The 16265-nt window shown below is 42.0% G+C and overlaps 1 protein-coding gene across 39 annotated transcripts in view; it reads right to left on the bottom strand.

Annotated features, from left to right (window-relative positions):
- Positions 1 to 16265, bottom strand: part of SENP2 (SUMO specific peptidase 2) — a 50333-nt gene that overhangs the window by 28378 nt on the left and 5690 nt on the right. For 8 of the 39 annotated variants that reach the window (XR_013527176.1, XR_013527178.1, XR_013527177.1 and 5 more), the window contains exons 2-6: positions 13171 to 13226; positions 8299 to 8391; positions 5684 to 5817; positions 5206 to 5272; positions 3395 to 3485 (exon numbers count right to left, since the gene is read on the bottom strand). Coding sequence is in view for 31 of the 39 variants with exons in the window: in XM_054245448.2 (XP_054101423.1) it covers positions 3395 to 3485; positions 5206 to 5272; positions 5684 to 5817; positions 8299 to 8391; positions 13171 to 13226 (441 nt within the window). In the remaining 8 variants the exon portion in view is untranslated. The remainder of the gene's footprint in view (positions 1 to 3394; positions 3486 to 5205; positions 5273 to 5683; positions 5818 to 8298; positions 8392 to 13170; positions 13227 to 16265) is intronic. The other 31 variants (XR_013527181.1, XR_013527180.1, XR_013527182.1 and 28 more) reach the window with 8 other exon arrangements.

The following is a 16265-nucleotide window of genomic DNA, read 5'->3' as shown; positions in this document are numbered from 1 at the left end:
TCAGCCTCTCAAGTAGCTGGGATAACAGGCATGTCCCAGCACAGCCAGCTAATTTTTGTATTTTAGTGAAGATGGGGGTTTCACCATGTTGGCCAGGCTGGTCTCAATCTCCTGACCTCAAGTGATCTGCCTACCTTGGCCTCCCAAAGTGCTGGGATTATAAGTGTGAGCCACTGCGCCTGGCCTAGAAAATATTTTACATTTAATGAAAATGAAAACCCAACATTTCAAAATGTGGACAAAGCATCTAAGCAGTGCTTACAGGGAAACAGCATTAAATGCTTAGCAAATAAGTTTATCTCTAACTATATATATATAACTATATATATAATCACAATATAATCACCAAATTTAGGAACTTTTGGCAATAGTACATTGTAACATGTAGTCCAGATTCAAATATCTCTAAAGCTATTAAAAAATAATCTTCACAGCAATTTTGTCCCACCTAAAATCTAATCCAGGATCTCACATTGCATGCATTTAGTTACTATGTTATATGTTTGATCTCCTTCAGTCTGAAACAATTTTTCAGCTTTTCTTTATCTTTTTAATGAAGAATACAGGCCTATTATTTTCTAGAATGAATGTTAATTTCAGTTTAATCAGCTTTCTCATGATTACAGCCAATCGTTTTTGCAGGAATGCTACATTTAGTGATGATGTCTTTCTCAGTGCAATACATTTGGAAACCATAATGTCAGTTTGTCCAGTGCTGGCAATTTAGCTTTGATCCCTTGGTTAAGGTGGTATCAATTGTGTTTCTCCACTTTATTTTTCCCTTTGTGATTAATAAGTGATGTGGGCCAGGCAGGGTGGCTCACGCTTGTAATCCCAGCACTCTGGGAGGCCAAGGCAGGTGGATCACCTGAGGTCAGGAGCTCGAGACCAGGCTGGCCAACACAGTGAAACCCTGTCTCTACTAAAAATATAAAATTAGCTGGGCGTGGTTGTGCACGCCCACAGTCCCTGCAAAAAAAAAAAAAAAAAAGTAATGTGTGGGGAGATACTTTGAGTTTATGTAAACTCATCAAATTAGTACCTCATCAAACTTTTTTTTTTTTGAGACAGTCTCATTCTGTCGCCCAGGCTGGAGTACAGTGGCGCGATCTCAGTTTACTGCAACCTCTGCCTCCAGCTTGAAGGGACTCTATTGCCTCAGCCTTCTAAGTGGCTGAGATTACAGGCACGTGACACCACACATGGCTAATTTTTGTATTTTTAGTAGAGATGGGGTTTCACCATGTTGGCCAGGCTGCACATTTTCATTTACTAGTTTTGGCTCAATTGATGATTCTTGCCCATATCAGTTATTACCATGACAGTTACAAAATGGTGATTTTGTAATTCTATCAGTCCTTTCACACTTATTAGTTGGCATTCTACTATAAAGATCTTTCCCTCCCCGACACTATATATTTATTTATTAATATCTGAGCCCCTAACTTTATTCATTTTGATGTTTAAATTATCCCATCTGGACAGTGAAAGCGCCTTTAAAATCTCATCCTGTGTCAGGCTGGCATGCCCGTTTTTGAACACTCCTTTACTTTCTGGTACAAGATAGATGTTCAGACTCATTTTATACTTTCCCTCTAGCCCTATTATCAGCCATTTATTCAACTCCAGAGGGCACTATTTTTTAGTGTCTCATTCTTAAGCATAAGTGGATAGCCAAGGCGTACCAAGTATTTGCATCAAGACTCTAACCTGAAAGATAAAACCGAAATAAACAAACATAGAGGGAGAGGGCACAAAGCGGAACGGAGCACTCAAAACATATTATAAAATAATAAACAGCTTTAGAGAGATAAGGAAAGATATTGCATCCATATAAGAAAAAGATGCTTGGAGAAAGAAAAAAAATTGGGAATAGGCAGTGGGAAGAACTCTTCTAAATTAAAAACTGACAGTCAAAAAAGAATTAGTAAAAAATGTTTTTATTTATTTATTTATTTATTTATTTATTTATTTATTTATTTATTTTGGAGACAGAGTCTCGCTCTGTTGCCAGGCACCAGGCTGTAGTGCAGTGGCCTGATCTCGGCTCACTGCAACCTCTGCTTCCCAGGTTCAAGCAATTCTCCTGCCTCAGCCTCCCGAGTAGCTGGGACTACAGGTGCACGCCACCACGCCCAGCTAATTTTTTTTGTATTTTTAGTAGAGACAGGGTTTCACCATGTTGGCCAGAATGGTCTCAATCTCTTGACCTTGTGATCCGCCTGCCTCCACCTCCCAAAGTGCTGGGATTACAGGCGTGAGCCACCGCGCCCAGCCGTGAAAAATGTTTTTAAAAAGAGCAAGAAGGCCAAGTGCGGTGGCTCATGCCTGTAATCCCAGCACTTTGGAAGGCCAAGGTGGGTGGATCACCTGAGGTTAGGAGTTCAAAACCAGCCTGGCCAACATGGCAAAACCTTGTCTCTACTAAAATGCAAAAAAAGCTGGGCATGGTGACACACCCCTGTAATCCCAGCTATGAAAAGCTGAGGTGGGAGAATTTCTTGAACCCAGGAGACAGAGGCTGCAGTGAGCCGAGGGCCAAGATTGGCCCACTGCATTCCAGCGTGGGTGACAGATTGAGACCCTGTCTCAAAAAAAAAAAAAGCAAGAACAACAAAAGAAGAAAATATATGGGAAAATTAGATCAATTCAGAAGGTCTAATGAATGTCCAAGCAATAAAAGTTCTAGAAAGAATACAGAAAAAGGAGGAAAGAAAACTATTAATAATAATATTTCACAGAATTGATAGATGTGACCAGTGTATGAAAATTAACCAGGCAATGTACACTTACAATTCCAGCATTTTGTACACATAATTTTATTTTTAAGTTGAGAATAAAGTAAGTCACAATTCCTTCTAAAACGGTTTTCAAGATCAGATGCTATGGGTATATAATACAGTAGAAAATGTAAAGCCAGGTGCAGTGGCTCACGCCTGTAATCTCAGCACTTTGGGAGGCCAAGGCGGGCAGATCACTTGAGGTCAGGAGTTTGAGACCAGCCTGGCCAACAGGGTGAAACCCCATCTCTATTAAAAATACAAAAATTAGCCAGGCATGGTGGGGGGTGCCTGTAATCCCAACTACCCAGGAGACTGAGGCAGAATTGCTTGAACCCGGGAGGCAGACGTTGCAGTGAGCCAAAATCACTCACACCACTGCACTCTAGCTGGGTGACAGAGCAAAACTCCATCTCACACACACACACACACCAAAAAAAAACCACCACACACACTCAAGTTCAAGTCTCTAACTGGCTGCATGACATTCAGCAAGTTACTAACCTCAGAGTACTTAGCAAGACTACATGACAGAACAAAATTGAGAATGCCTAGTAAGAGTGAGCACCTAATAAGTGCTAAGTTTCCATTTACAGAAAGTATTTAACACTTACCCCAAGGAAGGCAGGACTCTGCGTGGCTGATCTCGGGTTACTGTCACTCTGATCTTTGGATAGTCACTTATTCCATTAGGAGATTTATTACCTATTTAAAAAATGCATTTGTAATTGTGAAATGAAAAATCACCTGAAAGTCTGCAGAAGGAAAGAAAAAAATCCGTGAGCAACCTACATCACAGAGCCAAATAAACATCTTGTTTTTCAATTTCTATTAATAGCACAGGCGTCTAGCACAAAATTTGTCGAAGTTAAAGGAAAGCAATAAGGCTTAGTTTGTCTTTGATCTCAGAAATATAATTAACAGAATTCACTGGCAGGTTTTGCTTATTTTTCTTGATGGGACTGTTAAGAGGCCATAAAGAACTCAGATCCTAACTCTCTGTAATCTAATCAATTTGAGTAAATTGTTCAAATTAAAACCAGCCATATTCATATTTTTCACCTAAAATATGAAAAATTCTGAATTCCCAAACATATCTGGCTCCCAGGGGTTGCAGGTAAGAGACTGTACACCTCTCTACACAAGAAACCTGCCCTAGGAATACCTATGCTGCACTGACTAGACTACACAAACCCATAGAAACACAGCAGTGCCAGCATCTAAGGCACAAGATAAATCTACCAGCCCTCACATATGTTAATTTTAATGGTAAACAATTCTAAACAAATATTCCAAACCGATATAAAATTCAATTTATATTAACTTTTTAAATGAAATTAAAGGCCTCAAAGAAATATCACTTTTCTTCCAAGTTTTTAGGAACTAGCTTCTCAGACACAGGAGTATTAATTCTCTTTTGCTTTTCTCTATGCCCAGAGGTATTTTTTTTAAAAGTTTGAAAAGCACAACTCCAGGGCTTTTATCATTTTGTTAACTTCTTCCACTTTTGAATTTTAAACGTATAACTTCTCCAAGCTCATTTTCCCTACCTTCCTTCCCCTCCAACTTTACAAGCCTACCTGAGTGGCAGACATCACAACTATTTTTGCAGGATTCTGGCTTCTTCCTACTTTTCCCCACTATAGCATTTTGTATAGTGCATATATATGATAACTACAATTCAACTTCAGGATCTCAGGATAACATGGAGGTCCCTAGTCTATAACACTGTGGTAACTGGGAACCTAAGGCTGCTCCCCAACTAACTAGACGATTAGCTCCTACAGGACAGGAATAAGGTTTTATTTATTATTTTGTTATCCTTTCTTTTTCCCTTTTTTTTAGAAGGAGTCTTGCTGTGTTGCCCAAGCTGGAGTACAGTGGTGCAACCTTGGCTCACTGCAACCTCAAGCAATTCTCCTGCCTCAGCCTCCCGAGTAGCTGGGACTACGCACACCACCACACATGGCTAATTTTTGTATGTTTAGTAGAGACGGGGTTTTACCATGTTGCCCAGGCTGGTCACAAAACTCCTGACCTCGGGCTCCCAAAGTGCGGGGATTACAGGCATGAGCCACCTCACCCAGCTATTTTGTTATTCTTGATAACTTAGTACAGCGCCTGGCACAGAGTGAGTTCTCAGGAAATGTTTTTGCTTTTTTTTTTTTTTTTTTAATGAATGAACCTTTTTAATATGACCTTGATCTAAGTCACCTTAAGGACACTGATAATACAAACAAAAAACAACAGTAAATTCAAAGACAACACTTCTGAAGAAAACCTACTTGCTTTTTAGAACAGTAAAAAGAATGTCTTTGTTCTCATCCCAATCCAAATCAGTGTTTTCCTTTCGTATTTTTTAAATGTAGGAAAAAAATGGGCAGAAGGAGGTAGGAGGAAACAGAAAAATTTTTGACCACCTCACCCAGTGTCAGCATGTTGTTCCAGGATCCAGAACCTGTCAGTTCACAAGATGAAGAGTTCGAAAATACCTTAAAATCAAACAGAATCACCTCTGTATCATCTAAATTTTGTAATCTAAGTAAGTTTCTATTATGAAAAGATAACTTTTTCTTAGGTAGCCCACAGAAGAGATACCATCAATAAGACCTAGGGTTTAATTTGTCAAGACCCACAAATTGATGTAAAAGTAACAATTCCAGTTTCTTTGTACATACTTAAATAAGAAAGCACATGTAATAATATTTAGCTCTGCATAAACACATTTTAAATGTTCAATTTATTAACCTTTAATTTCTTGGCTTTTATATCACAGCTGATAAAGATATAAATATTTCTGGAAAAAAGTAATTGTATACATTAACTCTCAAAAAGAGAATTTTCTAAAATTTTATGATTAATTACAAAGATCAGTATTCCTACGGAGCCTTATCCCCACTGACCTCTCCTGAAGGGGCCACATTCCGTGTTCCATTACAAGCAGAAGTTACCATGGGCTTTGTGGTCAGCTGGAATGGGAATCCAAATAAGCTGGCAGCATTGTAGAGACTGTTTTTCACTTGGTGAATAAAGCAATCTAGAAAGTGTCAACAAACTGTAAATATATAGTAATAAACTTCCAGCAAAAAAAAATCAAATGATATCTTGGAAACAGCCTCTCTCAATTTTCATTAAAAGTTCTATTGGTCGGGTGCAGCGGTTCACACCTGTAATCCCAACACTTTGGGACACTGGGATGGGAGGCTTGCTTGAGCCTAGGAGCTCAAGACCAGCTTGGGCCACCATGGAGAAACTCCAACTCTACAATAATTAGCTGGGTATGGTGTCCTGCGCCTGGAGTCCCAGATACCTGGGAGGCTGAGGTGGGAGGATCATCTGAGCCCAGGAGGTTTAGGCGGCAGTGAGCTGTGATCGTGCCATTGCTCTCCAGCCTGGGCGACAAAGTGAGACTGTCTCCAAAAATAAAACTGAAAAAAGTCCTATTTTTTTTTTTTTGAGATGGAGTTTAACTCTTGTTGCCCAGGCTGGAGTGCAATGGCGTGATCTCGGCTTACCACAACCACCACCCCTGGATTCATGCGATTCTCCTGCCTCAGCCTCCAGAGTAGCTGGGATTATAGGCATGCGCCACCATGCCCAGCTAATTTTGTATTTTCAGTAGAGATGGGGTTTCTCTATGTTAGTCAGGCTGGCCTTGAACTCCTGGTTTCAGGTGATCTACCTGCCTCGGCTTCCCAAAGTGCTGAGATTACAGGTGTGAGCCACCATACCTAGCCAAAGGTCCTATTTTCAACCACTGAAATAAAAAGGTGGCCTGGCACGGTGGTGCACACCTGTAATCCCAGCACTTTGTTATCCACTCGCCTCGGCCTCCCAAAGTCAAGAGTTCAAGACCATCCTGGCCAACATGGTGAAACCCCGTCTCTACTAAAAATATAAAAATTAGCTGGGCATGGTGGCGGACACCTGTAGTCCAAGCTGCTCAGGAGGCTGAAGCAGGAGAATCACTTGAACCTGGGAAGTAGAGGTTGCAGTGAGCTGAGATTGCACCACTGCACTCCAGGGTGGGCAACAGAGGGAGACTTCATCTCGGAAAAAAAAAAAAAAAAAAAGAAATAAAAAGGTAATTATAAAAATAATCTTTTTCTAACTGAATAACTGGAATACCAGTATTGTGATATTGTTTTTTAAATCAAATATGTGAATATAAAAACATTAAATCATCACTTTAGCAAATCCACACTGATTCACATACACGCAAAATGTTCTGAAATGACAGCTTTTAAGCAATGAGTTCTCCAGGACACATAAAATAAACTTTTGCCAGGCACAGTGGCTCATGCCTGTAATCCCAGAACTTTGGGGGGCCAAGGTAGGTGGATCACGAGGTCAGGAGTTCGAGACCAGCTTGGTCAACATGGTAAAACCCCGTCTCTAAAAAAAATACAAAAAATTAGCTGGGCGCAGTGGTGCACACCTGTCGTTCCAGCTACTCGGAAGGCTGAGGCAGGAGAATTGCTTGAACTCAGAAATTGGAGTGAGCTGAGATTGCGCCACTGCACTCCAGCCTAGGCGACAGAGTGAGACTCTGTCTCAAAATAAATAAATAAATAAATAAAAATAGGCCAGGTACAGTGGCTCACTCCTATAATCCCAGCACTTTGGGAGGCTGAGGCAGGTAGATTACAGGCTGACTCCCGTAATCCCAGCACTTTGGGAGGCTGAGGCAGGTCAAGTGATCAAGACCATCCTGACCAACATGGTGAAACTCCATCTCTACTAAAAATACAAAAATTAGCTGGGCATGGTGGCAGGCGCCTGTAGTCCCAGCTACTCGGGAGGCTGAGGCAGAAGAATCGCTTGAACCCGGGAGGCGAAGGATGCAGTGAGCTGAGATCGCACCACTGCACTCCAGCCTGGCAACAGAGTGACAGTCTGTCTCAAAATAAAATAAAAAATAAAGTTTTACCACAGAGGTGAGGGCATGATTAAACAACAAGGAGCATATAGCCACCAAGTGTGGCAGAATTCTACAGGAAGCACTGTCATACTCTCACTGGTTTGTCCTTACTTCCCGGCAGGTAACAATATACTGCAGTTGCCCTAAACAACGGTTTACTAAGCTGCTATTATATCTTGGCTAAGTGAAGTATAAAATATGCAGCTTTTTTTTTTTTTTTTTTTGAGACAGGGCCTTACTCTTTCACCCAGCCTGATGTGCAGTGGCATGATCACTAGTCACTGTAGCCTCAACCTCCTGGGCTTAAGTGATCCTCCTACCTCAGCCTCCTGAGTAGCTGGGATCACAGGCACGCACCACAATGCCTGGCTAATTTTTTTAATTTTTGTTTTTGGTAGAGACAGGGTCTCACTATGTAGTCCAGGCTGGTCTGGAAATCCTGGGCTCAAGTGATCCTCCTGCCTCAGTCTCCCAAAGTGCTGATATTACAGGCGTAACCTGGACTAAAATATGCAGCTTTTAAACATCCAAGATGGAACAAGACTATCCCTCTAGTGGAGATGTGTTAGAAGATCAGGCTGGGCAAATGGCTCGCACCTGTAATCCCAGCACTTTGGGAGGCAGAGGCAGGCAGATCACTTGAGGTCAGGAGTTTGAGATCAGCCAGGTCAACATGGCAAAACCCCGTCTCTACAAAAAATACAAAAATTAGCTGGGTATCATGGTACACACCTATAACCTCAGATACTCAGGAGGCTGAGGCAGAAGAATCGCTTGAACCCGGGAGGTGGAGGTCGCAGTGAGCCAAGATTGCACTACTATACTCCAGTCTGGCAACAGAGCAAGACTCCACCTCAAAAAGAAATAATTTAGCTGGGCCTGGTGGCACATGCCTAAAAGTCCAGCTACATGGGAGGCTAAAGTAAGAGGATCACTGGAACCTGGGAGGTGAAGGTTGCAGTAAGCCGAGATCTGTCACCCAGACTGCACTCCAGTCTGGGTGACAGAGGTAAGACCCTGTCTCAAAAGAAAAAATCTCGGGTGGGGGTGGTGGCTCACAGCTGTAATCCCAGCACTTTGGGAGGCTGAGGAGGGCAGATCACTAGGTCAGGAGTTCAAGACCAGCCTGACCAATATGATGAAACCTCGTCTCTACTAAAAATACAAAAAAAAATTAGCTGAGCATGGTGGCGTGTGCCAGTAATCCCAGGTACTTGGGAGGCTGAGGCAGAAGAATTGCTTGAACCTGGGAGGCACAGGTTGCAGTGAGCTGAGATCACACCACTGTACTCCAGCCTGGGTGACAGAGTGAGACTCCATCTCAAAAAAAGAAACAAAACAAAACAAAACTCAGGCTCACCCCTCCTTACCACCAGAAATAAAGGGAAAGGGTAGGTTTCAGTGTTTTCCTCACTTCCTACTTTTATTACACTACCTCTTTCTCACTTTCTATATATCTGATGTAAGCTTTCTACAATTTCCTTTCAATTTCCTAATTAAGGGTATTTGAAAACACTAGTTTGAGAAAAACAGACCATCACCTTAGCCATTCTGCTTTAGGGAAAAATGAACTGCAATGGTAGCTTTTAAGCAGTAAGTGCTTCAGAGCATATAAAATACTTTCCAGTAACAGAGTGGAATAACAAACAAAAGGGGAAAAGTAAGGACCAGGCAAAGCACAATCCAAATTGAAGTAATTTGCTAATAGTTATAAGTACCAAACTATGCAAATGAGTTGTTTTTCATTTTGTGAATCAGAGAATTCCATGTTATCCCCATCTAATACTGCTGAGGGATATTACACATTCTCTTGTGCTTTATAAGGAGGATAAAAAGAGCTTTAGAGATTGATGCTTAACCCCTAGTCTGTCATCCAGACCCTAGAGGACAAGAGGACTCTTGATAACATAGCAAATTGTGGCTACTAAACAATATCATAGTATTTATTTTCCTACAAATTTAATCAAAATCTGGGTATGCCCCAGAGATTATGTCAAAAGATCTCACTGATTTTTTTTTTTTAAACAGAAGGCCTGCCTCATCTGTAAAATGGGAGAAAGATCACGTTACTTTCCTAAGACTAGACTGCATAGATCTCTTAAAATCTTTCACCTTTAGGATCATGAACCTGAAATTCTGAGTCTTCTTTCTTTCCTTTTACCCTTGTGTTGCTTTTTTCTCTCAAAAGCAATCCATGGAGTTATACTGACCAACACAGTAGCTAGTAGCTAGATATGGTTACCTAAAATTTTATTAAAATCAAATAAAATGTAAAATTCAGTTCCTCAACTGAAATAGCCGCATTTAAAGTGCTCAACGGTCATCGCTGCAGGAAGTTCTACTGGACAGCACTCTACAGACCTTTAGAAACTCTGCTAGCCACTGCTTCCCCTTTGGCTTACATTCCCTTCTACAGTTTGCCATTCAGAAAATCATACTACATATTTAATGGGAACTATGCAGTAAGTGATCCTTAACATTGAAATCCATAAAACAGATGATTATAATAATGAACTCAGAAACCTTCTGTAATACCAAAGTTTGTGTTGTCATTATTGTTGTTTAACCACATCCAAGTACAAGTACAAGCTATTTATATTTTTCTTTAAAACTGACTTCCTTTTTCGGCTTAAAAAAGATAATTTCAAATTACTACTGCATATGTAAAGCCAACATCACCTGCCCTATAAAGAAATAAAAACACAGCCAGGCCGACAGCTCATGTCTGTAATCCCAGCACTTTGCAAGGTAGAGGTGGGTGGATCACCTGAGGTCAAGAGTTCAAGACCAGTCTGGCCAACACGGTCAAACCCCATCTCTACTAAAAACACAAAAATTAGCCAGGCATGGTGGTGGGCACCTGTAGTCCCAGCTAGTTGGGAGGGGGAAATCACTTGAACCCAGGAGGCAGAGGTTGCAGTGGTCCAAGATTGTGCCATTGCACTCCAGCCGGGGCATTAATAGAGTGAGGCTCCATCTCAAAAGAAGAAAAATGGAGACCCTGTCTTACTAATTTTTGTATTTTCTGTTAAACCTAACATATTGGTTAGCACTGAGACATGCTCAATAAGCACTCATTGAATTTAAACGAAATATTAACACAAATATATCCACACTCAATTCCACATCTGGAGGTAAATGCAAATTTACAATTGTTTTTGAGAAAGACTATATTATTACAGTATTTTACTATGCCTTTTTCCTTTAATCTACTTTTTATTTTCTTTAACCATTCAAATATACTGAAATAAAAGACTTGGCTAGGTGCAGTGGCTCACATCCATAATCCCAGCACTATGGGAGGCCAGGCAGGAGGATCACTTGAAGCCAGGAGTTCTGATAGCTACCAAATATAAAATAATTCACCAGGTGTAGTGGTATGCACCTATAGTCCCAGTTACTTGGGAGACTGAGGCAGGGGGATTGGGTGAACCCAGGAGTTTGAGACTGCAGTGAGCTATGATCGTGCCACTGCACTGAAGCTGGGCAACAGAGTGACACCCTCACCTCTTACAAAATTTAAAAAAAAAAAACAAAAAAAACAGGCCGGGCGAAATGGCTCAAGCCTGTAATCCCAGCACTTAGGGAGGCCGAGGTGGGTGGATCACAAGGTCAAGAGATCGAGACCATCCTGGTCAACATGGTGAAACCCTGTCTCTACTAAAAATACAAAAAATTAGCTGGGCATAGTGGCGTGTGCCTGTAATCCTAGCTACTCAGGAGGCTGAGGCAGGAGAATTGCCTGAACCCAGGAGGCGGAGGTTGCAGTGAGCTGAGATCGCACCATTGCACTCCAGCCTAGGTAACAAGAGTGAAACTCTGTTTAAAAAAAAAAAAAGGGCCGGGCTCGATGGCTCACGCCTATAATCCCAGCACTTTGGGAGGCCGAGGCAGGTGGATCACAAGGTCAAGAGATCAAGACCATCCTGGTCAACAAGGTGAAACCTCGTCTCTACTAAAAATACAAAAAAAAATTAGCTGAGCATGGTGGTGTGCACCTGTAGTCCCAGCTACTCAGTAGGCTGAGGCAGGAGAATTGCTTGAACCCAGGAGGCGGAGGTTGCGGTGAGCTGAGATCGTGCCATTGCATTCCAGTCTGGGTAATAACAGCGAAACTCCATCTCAAAAAAAGAAAAAAAACAACCTGTTGATGACAAGATCAAGAGTGAGACCCTGTCTCAAAAAAAAAAAAAAGAAAAATATTATTGGTTCCTAAAGACAAGAGTATTGAGTGAGACCCTGTCTCAAAAAAAAAAAAAAAAAAAAGAAAAATATTATTGGTTCCTAAAGACAAGAGTATTCTTTCAGAATGCCACTGCTGCCTATTTCAGCCTGGGCAATATAGCAAGACCCTGTTTCTACAAAAAAAATACAAAAATTAGCTAGGTGTGACAACATGCCTGTAGGCCCAACCAACTACTTGGGAGGCTTAGGTGGGAGGATCACCCGGGCCCAGGGAGGCTGCAGTGAGCCATGATCATGCCACTGCATCCCAGCTTGGGTGACAGAATGAGACCCTGTCTCAAAAAAAAAAAGTAAGATGGGTTCCCTCAGCATCTGAACTAGAATCACCTCAGTTTGAAATATTTATAATGTTTCCTTCTTAAAAAGAAGTGTCTTTTCTTTATAGAAGGATTTAGAATTTTAAAATAATGCAGTCTACACCTAGGCTTATTTACCTGCAGAAATCAGACATCCCTGGTAACAGTAGTCACCTCTAGAAAAGATAAGTAAGAAAGGGACAGGAAAGAGACTTTTTTTTTTTTTTTTTGAGACAGAGTCTTGCTCTGTCACCCAGGCTGGAATGCAGTGGCACAATCTTGGCTCACTTCAACCTCCGCCTCTGGGGTTCAAGTGATTCTTATGCCTCAGCCTCCCAAGTAGCTGTGACCACAGGTGTGCACCATCTGGATAATATTTTAATTTTTAGTAGAGATTGGTTTTTGCCATGTTGGCCAGGCTAGTCTCGAACTCCTGACCTCAAGAGATCCTCCCACCTCAGCCTCCAAAGGGCTGGGATTAGAGGTCTGAGCCACCACATCTGGCTAGGAAAGAGACTTACTTTTTTTTTTTTTTTTTTTCCTAAGACGAAGTCTTGCTTGTCACCCCAGGCTGGAGTGCAGTGGCACCATCTCAGCTGACGGCAATCTCCACCTCCCGGGTTCAAGCAATTCTCCTGTCTCAGCCTCCCAAGTAGCTGGGATTACAGATGCCTGCTACCACGCCCAGCTAATTTTTGTGTTTTTAGAAGAGATGGGGTTTTGACATGTTGGCCAGGCTGGTCTCAAACTCCTGTCCTCAGGTGATCCTCCCACCTCAGCCTCCCAAAGTGCTAGGATTACAGGTGTGAGCTACTGCGACTGGACAAGACTTACTTTTTACTGCATGCTTTTTACCTTTTGAATTTTGTTTCATGCATGTATTTTTCCTAATAATAAACTAAAAATTTTTAAAATTTATATTCAGTACCTAATCTTGGTCTTTTGGCTGGTATTTCATCAGTGTCCACTGCAGAAAACAGACTGCTGAAAGAGAGAAAGAAAAGAAAATGTGCATTTTTATATATATACACACACACTCATTTATATAAGTAAACTTACTATTCATATAACACATCCCCCCCCTTCTATTGCTTTATTATAAAATGAGATCCAACTGATTTTTTTTTGAGACTGTCTCACTCGGTTGCCAGGCTGGAGTGCAGTGGCAGGATCTTGGCTCATCACAACCTCTGCTTCGCAGATTCAAGAGATTCTCCTGCCTTAGCCTCACAAGTAGCTGGGACTTCAGGCACGTGCCACTACTGCCTGGTTAATTTTTGTATTTCTAGAAGAGATGGGGTTTTACCACATTGGCCAGGCTGATCTTGAACTCCTGACTTCAAATGATCCACCTGCCTCGGCCTCCCAAAGTGCTGGGATTACAGGTGTGAGCCACCACACCCGGCCCCAGAGAATGCTGGTGGGATACAGTGGCTGGTGCCTGTAATCCCAGCACTCTGGGAGGCCAAAGGGGAGGACAGCTTGAGCTCTGGAGTTTGACATCAGCCTGGGCAACAAAGTAAGACCTCATCTCTACTAAAAATAAAAATAAAAAATTAGCCGGCCTTGGTGGTATGTGCCTGTGGTCCCAGCTACCCTGGAGGCTAAGGCAGGAGGATCACGTGAGCCTAGGAAGTCAAGGCTGCAGTGAGCCCAGGTCATACCACTGCACTCCAGCCTGGGCAAGAGTGAGAGTTTGTCTCTAAAAGAAATAAAACTGGCTGGGCATGGTGGCTCACACCTGTAATCCCAGCACTTTGGGAGGCCAAGGCAGGCGATCATGAGGTCAGGAGTTCAAGTCCAGCCTGGTCAAGATGGTGAAACCTCATCTCTACTTAAAAAAAAAAAAAAAAAAAAAATTAGCTGGGCATGGTGGCAGGCACCTGTAATCCCAGCTACTCAGGAGGCTGAGGCAGGAGAATCTCTTGACTCCGGGGGGGGGAAAGGTTGCAGTGAGCCGAGATCGCCACCACTGTACTCCAGCCTGGGTAAAAGAGACTCCATCTCAAAAAAAAAAAAAAAAAAAAAAAAGAAATAAAACTAAAAATAAAAACAAAACAAAAGAGAGACTGCTATTTTATTTTATTATTATTATTTTTTTTTCGAGACAGAGTTTTGCTCTTGTTACCCAGGCTGGAGTGCAATAGCGCAATCTCGGCTCACCGCAACCTCTGCCCCCCGGGATTCAAGAGATTCTCCTGCCTCAGCCTCCTGAGTAGCTGGGATTACAGATACGCGCCACCATGCCCAGCTAATTTTTTGTATTTTTAATAGAGACGGGGTTTCACCATGTTGACCAGGATGGTCTCGATCTGTTGACCTCGTGATCCACCTGCCTCGGCCTCCCAAAGTGCTGGGATTACAGGCCTGAGCCACCACGCCCGGCCTCGAGACTGCTATTTTATAGTAGGCTTTTCACATTTGAAGACTCAATGCTACAGTTTCAACTATTTGAGAAAGACCCAAGCTTCCTACCAAATAATAATTTGCCATCTGGTTAAAGTACAAACTTGAAACTGGCCAAAGTCACTTAGCTAGTAAATGAACCCAGGTAAGAGTTTAGGACTAATATTTTCTCTTTCTCTCCAGAAATAATTTAAAAACAACAAATAAGCAACTGAAAATGATCCCCAAAGAACGCCATCTTTTTTTTTTTTTTTTTTTGAGACGGAGTTTCGCTGTTGTTACCCAGACTGGAGTACAATGGCACAATCTCGGCTCTCCGAAACCTCTGCCTTCTGGGTTCAAGCAATTCCCCTGCCTCAGCCTCCTGAGTAGCTGGGACTATAGGCGTGCACCACCATGCCCAGCTAATTTTTGCTTTAGTAGAGACGGGGTTTCACCTTGTTGACCAGGATGGTCTCGATCTCTTGACCGTGTGATCCACCCGCCTCGGCCTCTCAAAGCGCTGGGATTATAGCCGTGAGCCACCGCGCCCAGCCTAGAAAGCCATCTTTTACTTTAGGTGACAGTATTAACATGAACAGCCTTAAAAGATATTTTTTTTTAATTTTTGTTTTTTCTTTTGTGTGTGTAAGGGAGTTAAAAAAAAAAAAAAAAAAACTGTTCTACAAGGCCAGGCACAGTGGCTCACGCCTGTAATCCCAGCACTTTGGGAGGCCTAGGCAGGTGGATCACCTGAGATCGGAAGTTCAAGACCAGCCTGGCCAATGTAGTGAAACACGCCCCCCCCATGCCACCCCACCCCCATCTGTACTAAAAATACCAAAAATTAGCCAGGCATAGTGGTGGGCACCTGTAATCCCAGCTACTCGGGAAGCTGAAACAGGAGAATTGCTTGAACCTGGGAGGCAGAGGCTGCAGTGAGCCTAGATCACGCCATTGCACTCCATCCTAGGCAACAAGAATGAAACTCCGTCTCAAAAAACAAACAAACAACAACAAAAAAAACCTGTTCTACAACTTAAAAGAGAGAAATCTGAATCAGAAAAAGGTGTTTAATAACTTTTATCATGCAAACTACATTGCATTATGGTGGTAATAAAGAACTTCGGAATTGAGGAAAGTTTCAGGATCCAGATGTCAAGAATGTTAAAGGCTCACAGCATATTACTCATCGTCTCTCTGAACACCTATCATCTATTATATTCACACACATACACACACACACACAAAATGAGAAGAATGAGATCCCAGGATTCCACTCAGCTCATACCTTTATACATTCCAACAAGCCTCCTGGTTTCATTTTGACTGAAAATTGGTTTACACTGAAAATTGGATTAAGGATGTGAACACACTTAACATGTAGTAAAAATCAAGGTTTTGATCTCCAAACCATGTTCCCCAGACTAGAAGGGACTCACATCAAAAAGAGGACAAGGGAAAGGGAATTAACTTTCTGTTATTTGATAAATATGTACCTAGTGCTTATCATGCACCAGAGTCTGCAAAAGACCCCGGGGTAGAATAAACAAACACTACCCTTATATACATTGAGCATCAGTTTAAGCACTTTACAACAAGTTCTCAAATGAACCTTACATCAACACCACAGAAAGA

The sequence above is a fragment of the Callithrix jacchus genome, chromosome 15 (genome assembly GCF_049354715.1).
Source record: "Callithrix jacchus isolate 240 chromosome 15, calJac240_pri, whole genome shotgun sequence".
Classification (NCBI taxonomy): Eukaryota; Metazoa; Chordata; class Mammalia; order Primates; family Cebidae; genus Callithrix; species Callithrix jacchus.
This window is presented reverse-complemented; position numbering and strand designations above follow the sequence as displayed.